The sequence below is a fragment of the Photinus pyralis genome, unplaced genomic scaffold, assembly GCF_008802855.1.
Source record: "Photinus pyralis isolate 1611_PpyrPB1 unplaced genomic scaffold, Ppyr1.3 Ppyr1.4_LG6, whole genome shotgun sequence".
NCBI classification, from domain to species: Eukaryota; Metazoa; Arthropoda; class Insecta; order Coleoptera; family Lampyridae; genus Photinus; species Photinus pyralis.
Window position 1 is genome coordinate 8,720,600 of NW_022170663.1, and position 6,927 is coordinate 8,727,526.

The 6,927-nt window shown below is 36.7% G+C and overlaps 1 protein-coding gene across 1 annotated transcript; it reads right to left on the reverse strand.

The window, feature by feature from the left end:
• Positions 1-1,306: 1,306 nt before the first annotated feature.
• Positions 1,307-2,252, reverse strand: LOC116173568. Its single transcript, XM_031491093.1, has 4 exons — positions 2,245-2,252; positions 1,993-2,195; positions 1,715-1,930; positions 1,307-1,638 (listed from the first exon to the last, which is right to left on the reverse strand). The coding sequence occupies exons 2-4, from the start codon at positions 2,192-2,194 to the stop codon at positions 1,307-1,309; spliced, it is 750 nt and encodes a 249-aa protein (XP_031346953.1). The 5' UTR covers position 2,195; positions 2,245-2,252.
• Positions 2,253-6,927: the final 4,675 nt, after the last annotated feature.

The window sequence follows — 6,927 nt, forward strand, 5'->3', positions numbered from 1 at the left end:
AATTCCTTGATAAATTCTTCCAGATATGCATCAAGAGGTTTTGGTTTTGAAGTTCCACAAAATACGGCTACCACAAAGGGATCACTTTTAATATTGGATATTACACGTCCTAAAATAGGCCATATTTGAAGAGATGAACTATTAAATTATGGAAGACCATCTATATTAAAACTTATTCTTATTTCATTTAAATTGAAATCTTTATTTTTTATAAGGAAGTTATTCAAATGTTTCTTTAAACCAAGGTAACACAATTCACCATTTCCAATTTGTTTTACATTTAATTTTCTACTAGTTTTAAGAAGGGTGCGACTATCCAACGGTAAATTGGGATGATATTTAGAAAGGACATGCAAAAGGTTATTGACTGCTGAATGATGAACTTTAGAATGAATTGCCCATTTTCTGAGATCGTTGATAAGTGTCATAGAATCATTTGGAGCAGTACATTGCTCATCAGTACGATTTTGGTTTGAAATATAAGTTGATTGAGTTTCCTGTACATTTTCAGCCTCAGAAAAACTACATTCCTCATTTTCTGAATCAACATTATCATTTTCAAAATCTACTTGAGAAAAGTTATCCTCAGATAAATTAGAACTTTCACTTCCGTGATTGTGACTTTTGGTTTCATATGATGCTGCTTCAACATGACTAAGACTAACTGAAGTTTCCTGTTCAGTAAAAGACGTTGATTCTTTTCCAATGCTAAGCATATCATGATTTACTCTTCTATAAATTTGTCGATGTGAAATAAATTGTTTTTTCTTACGTTGGCTCATTATCATGAACTGTGCATTTACAATAACTCTATATCTTACTTAGTACCAAAAATAATGTAACAAAAAGGTAATTCATATAAAATTCATAAAAATCAAATCTCTACCTATGCACCATCCCGACGTCACTGGAGTTCCCATTTCGATTCTAGTCTAACACGTTGTGGAGCATGTTTCAGCCAAGTTTTTATAATGTTTTCAACATCTTGCTCTGTTGCAGTAAGTTGTGACTTTTTAACTGCACCTAATTATCATTAAATCGTTTAACAGCTACTAATTATACAAAATTTAACTTACGAATAACTAGATCCTTAAAGAGAGTGTTGTTTATTGCTCGTTTATTTTGCCTTTTCCCAAAAAAACTAAATTTAGTGGCCAAGCTATTGCTGATGCAGCGTTTTAATATTCGGTTTGTGGTTGTAGTGGCATCTTTTCCACCCACTGTAGACAAATACTAAAACAAAAGAAAACAGTGAACAGTTAATTTTATGTTTGTAATTTAATGTAATCCTAAGTACTTATTTCATCTAACAAATTGTGTTACTTACAACAGCTTCTAAATTAGTAGTTTCTCGTAAATACTCCTCAAAGATGTTAAAATCATTAAATGTGCTTATCGGGAAGTTTATAGGTACATTTGCTGGTAGGGAGCAAGGAACTGCAGATGGGGCTGATGGCGATTGTTGGCACTGTATCCACGACAAAATTTGTTGGTTCTGGTGCTTCACATGCAAAACTAATCTTAGTAACTTATCCTCAAAATCATTCCTAGTAGCGCTAGAAGTAGGCGTATTGCGAGGTGTATTGCAACGAGTAGTTCCCGCAGATGAAGGAGATGTATTCCGTTGTTGTTCTTCGCCTGATAACAATAATTTTTTTCAGTATGCATAGTACCTAGTGTATGTGGATAACAACACAAAAATATAGGTACATACGTATAAAACTGGACTGAGATTCAAGATTTGACGATTTCGGACGAGGGAACCTCCTGGGCAATTTGTCCTCTTCTGATCCCGACTCTGAAGAGTGCTCGGAAGACGTCAATAACCGTCTTGGAGCTTTCCTTTTCCTTTTCGCTGTTTCATTATCTGTTTGTACATCAGACGTCACTTCTGTTAATTTAATTTTTTGTAAAGCTTTCTCATAATCATCTACAATTAAAATCGACATTGCTATTACCTACTATTGAACCATCACATGCAGCTACACTTACCCTCTTCAAAAAAAATACGTGAAACTTTATATAATTTCCAAGTGGTTTCGGATGGTGCTTCGTGGTTTTTTAAAGAACGATAGTATTGTTCTTGTGTTCTGTAAGGTGGCCAAAACACCTCCTGCTTTCTTGGCGTCAACCAACTTTTATTCACAATTGCGATAGTTTCTCCCTCTTCAAATTGCACACCTATGAATGACATTCTAAAAGTTAAGCAAGTTATTTTGATACCTATTCTGAATACATACTTACATAATGTAGCTGCTTAACACTTAAAACAGTTTTTCACTATTAACTTCAAATTTGAAGCATTTGAAGTTTTTATTTTTATCGTGGAAAAAGAATAAAACACGTTGAGCAGGTGCATTAATTGAAATGGGAAATGGCAGTCGCCACAGACCATGCAGTCGCCGGCCGGGAGGTTACCATGCGATGCGACGCACAATGATGTGCGCAACGTAAATGCGCGGGAAGCTTAAGTAACAGTGTCGGCATTTTAGACTTTTGACCTTTGGTAGTTAGTAATTACCAACTATTCACCAATTATTTAATTTAATTATAATTTGGTAGTCCATTCGAAATAATCCTTTAATTAACTCACGAATATGGAACCAAAATAAGACGTCATCACACTGACGTCATTTTGACGTTTTCTAAATGACGTCAACAAGACATACCCATTAGGGAAAGTGACGTCATTGACCAAAAGTTACCAATATCTAACGTCTACATGACGTGAGTGTGCTACCTGGGTAAAGCCAGCTGACAATTCTAAAACGTATCATTTCGTTAGCTACCCAACATTAATTTTTATATTAGATTCTCACTATCATTGACATGACCAGACCAATGATGTAAGTCAGTGTAGGTAACTTATATTTCAAATGTGAGTAAAATATCTCCAAAACTGCAGAAGATATAAAGGAAAAACTTAAAAAATGTTGGAATTTTAACACCCTGTAGATCAGTAACGAAGCGCTTGCTTCGCTTTATATGAATTTTTAGTCATAAAATAAGCTAAAGAATTAGTCCCTTCCGTATTTACATCATATTTAGGACCACTCTGTATACGTTATTCCATATTTTATACGAATAGAACATATACGTCTTTCGCTATAAAAACCGTTGCACGTCATTGATTTGTGTATCAATTTCAGACATCTGCAACACTGCAACATGTACAAAAAAAAACAAGTAATGTGCGAAATCTATAGAAAACTTGTCTGAAATTGATTCATAAATCAATGACGTGCACCGCTTTTTATAGCGAAAGACGCATACACTACATTTATACACTTTGGCAAATAAGTTAATTATTATCTGATGTGATTAGACTATAATATTGGGAACAAGCCACACCCCGTAATAAACCAAATTCACACCTGAATGGACAGCACCTGCATTATCCTCAGATATATAAACACTTGGGTGGTCTACATGTGCAGCAGGTGACTACCCGCACTGATTACTTCCAAATGTTTCACGGTATTTACTCTATAATTACCCAATGTGTTGCAATTAATATATTTGAATCTTTACACTTTCATGCACGGTTGGTAAGCTTGTCGCCATTATTACAGTTGAATATGTAGTAATCCCCACATGAGTATTCAAATCCTAGCAATTAAGCAGCCAGTATAGGATTAAAGAACAATTCTACTGAAAATAATATGTTATATGGAGTAATCTGACTGTTGTTTATAAAGTTGTCCCTAATCGCTAGACTCCCTCGTTTGAAAGCTCTATAAAGCTTACTCGTACCGAGTTGTTCTGAGTACTAGGAAGATGTTCATTTCAAATTTAAGATTAACTGACAAACACTGCCACTGACAACGTTACACAAATGTACACAAAGCTTTAAGCATCACAATTATGCCTGGTAGTTTATTAAACACTAACGAAAACTTACATTTGCACATTCAGCAGCAGCAAACTTCGATTAAACAAACCGCTTTGCGGCATTAAGTGAGAAATGACTTGTTTGATTGTGGGCAAATATTTTGTTTGTTTAGTTTTCATCGAGGATTAAAATTAAACTTAAGTTCAACGAGCAAACGACGCTTTGTAAAATTATGGCGAGATTAAAGCCACTTCGGTTTGTACAGTAGAATTAAGTTTAATTGTTTAGGAACCCGAAATTCGTCAAGTGACAATTTAATTTCCTTTCTTACTTAATACACTCCGTTAAGCCGCACGGTATTGCAGAACTTTCTCGTAATACTACTTTTGAAGTTTGTGGAACTTTGTCTCCAGGTATTGAAATTCGATGTACCTACTTGTAATCAGATGTCCAATTCACTCGACCAGGGTGTCTCAGTCTCAAGATACTCTATGTTGAGTGATTAGGCTGTCATAGTTATTAACAAAAGTAATGTTTCACGTTTAGTAATACACGTAATCTTTACGTCCTCAGTAACAATACAATTTTCATTTGAAAATTATGTAACAAAGCTGGATGATAATTGAGTAGTGTCTAAAGTCTAAACCAAGGATGAATAAACATATGTTCGAAAAAAACTCTCTGACTATTTCACTCAATTTGAGCGGCCAATCCTTTATGATCATACCACGTATTTTGGTTACCATTTCTGGGTTGGTAACACTTTTGGGTGGATCCGATCGGTGTTCATCAAGAACATTTTGAACGACCGCGTTTGAGCTCAAGCATTTTTTATCATGGTATATGAAGGGGAAGAATCGTCTAATACATTCTTCATCTCTTCAAATATTTCTAAATTTTTCAACCCTTTCAAATGTAAAGCTTTTATCACAGCACGTTTTCCAAATTGTCCATTTCGATAATATTACCATACTATAACACAGTATACTATATTACTAAACACGGTCAGTTGAAAATCGTTTTGATAACTAATTACTTGACAGATCACTAGAAAATTGTCAGTCCTACCAACCAATTGGAAATAACTTAATGGTAGAAATGACACTTATATACTAGTTGTTTAAGTATTAAGGGCATAATAGTGATGTTTATATTCTCGAGGGCGACGAATTAAAAAAGCTCGAGGGCTGATAGAGAAAAGAATCAATTTCTACCAATCATAGTCCTCCTATTTGACACCTTGTAGTGGTCGATTATAATTCCTTATAGCTCAAGAGCGGATTGTCGATGGAGGGTACTGGCAAAGGGCTATTGGGACGTCTAGAACAATGGTGACCTTGAAACTGTAAGAGCGAATATCTTGACAACGGTTTGTTGGAGAAGAGTACTCACAAAGGCAAAATGAATCGTCTGGACGACACGTCTATTGAAGCCGAAGCGAATATCTTGAAAACGAATTGTCGTAAAAGGATACTCATAAAGGGCACGTGCAACGTCTGAACGAGGCGCATCTACTGATGATATCAACACTTTTAGTGGAAATATCTGCCGAACGGAGTATCCGAGGAGGGTACCGTCAAAGGACGGAAAGATGTCCTGCACCAGACATATCTACCGGCGATGTGAAAACTTAACTTGAATATATCGAAAATGTTGGATAAAGGCACTTACAAAGGGACAATGCAATATTTCGGAGCATTTATCTAAGTTCTTGTATAGATTTTGAATGTATACCAGGCGATCTCCCTCCCCATTAATAATCTAAGATCCCACATACGGCCAACCTTCGCCCATCTGCTTACCGAGTGAAATACATTTTTAGTCATCTTAATATGTATAAACAAACACATTGGAAATGGGTTGCCTAAAAAAATTAGGTCAAGACTACCCTTAATGTGAATTAATGTAACTCCTATTTCTGTCTGCTGTTACGCTGCGCCCGGTTGTCGCAATTAGCCCACGAGAGAGAAACATATGTATTGCTCATTGTGAAAGAGACGGACGCAACGTAACAGCTGATCGTTGGGTACGCATCAATGTGAGAGGAGTGCGCTTGTGCTCTTTACATGTGATAGAAGCAGACAGAAATATTATTTACATTAATTTTAACTTATGGGTACTCTTGACTTAATTTTTTTAGGCAACCCATTTCCAATGTAGTCCAGTCAATAGAGACCTAAATAGGGGAGTTTAGTCAAAAATTTGGTGTCCAAGAGGTTATGACTGATTCTTATGTATTTTTTGGCGTAGATTCCGAATTTTTAATCTCCCACCAACCTTAGGGGGTGGGAACCCCCCCAAAAATGCAAAAAACCCCAAAATTTCGGCCCAAAATTCAGAATTTTGGAAAAATCTCGCTAAATTTAGATTTTTGGCCCAAAGTACCTTAGTTCAAAATTAAAGTACACAAAATTTGCAGGAAAAGTGATATATACACTTTTGGTCTAGGACCAACGGGGGCGGAGATAAGAGGGAGGTCAAAAAAGGGTACTTTGTTGGAAAACGTGAAAAAAACGGAATTTCTCTGAATAACTCTCTAAATGTTGGTTTTAGAGAAAAAACTCAAAGGACCAAAATGAAAGTAGACGAAAAATTACTTCGGAAAGTGCACGTGTGCGGAGCCGATGAAGGGGGGGAGGAGGGGGAGGGGGCGAGCGCAAAACCTCTCTTCCTGGCGCCGCGCGACGGCACTGGCATAAGGCGCTATACGCGCAGTTTCGGGTATCTCTGGCGGCCTCGGTCCCGGTCATAACGGATGCTTCTTTGTCCTTATTTTAGAAAGGGGCCTCTGGCTTCCCCCTCCCTCTTGTTGGTCGTTTGTATGCTTTTTGTGTCCTCTGGAAACCAGTTCAAGATCCTTCTTCAGTGCGTCTGTGTTGTCGCGTCGTGCGCATCACGCTATATTGCTCCGTGCTTATTTACTATTTTTCGCCTGAGCCAGTAGAGGTTGAGTTTTTATTTAAAGATGGCCTAAAAAAGTGCGAAAGTAACGTTTCTTGCTGTCCGCCATGCAAATCAGAATTTCAGACAAATACTACAATCTCCCCCAAAAATTGTAACTCGAGCACTAAATAAACAAGTACAATGCGATCAAA

Excerpts from the sequence above, each read along its gene's own strand:
- LOC116173568 (XM_031491093.1), bottom strand. The coding sequence starts at position 2,194 with ATGTCATTCATAGGTGTGCAATTTGAAGAGGGAGAAACTATCGCAATT. Across the intron at positions 1,931-1,992 it reads ACGTATTTTTTTTGAAGAGG|ATGATTATGAGAAAGCTTTA; the intron begins GTAAGTGTAGCT and ends TTTTAATTGTAG. Across the intron at positions 1,639-1,714 it reads ATCTCAGTCCAGTTTTATAC|GCGAAGAACAACAACGGAAT; the intron begins GTATGTACCTAT and ends TATTGTTATCAG.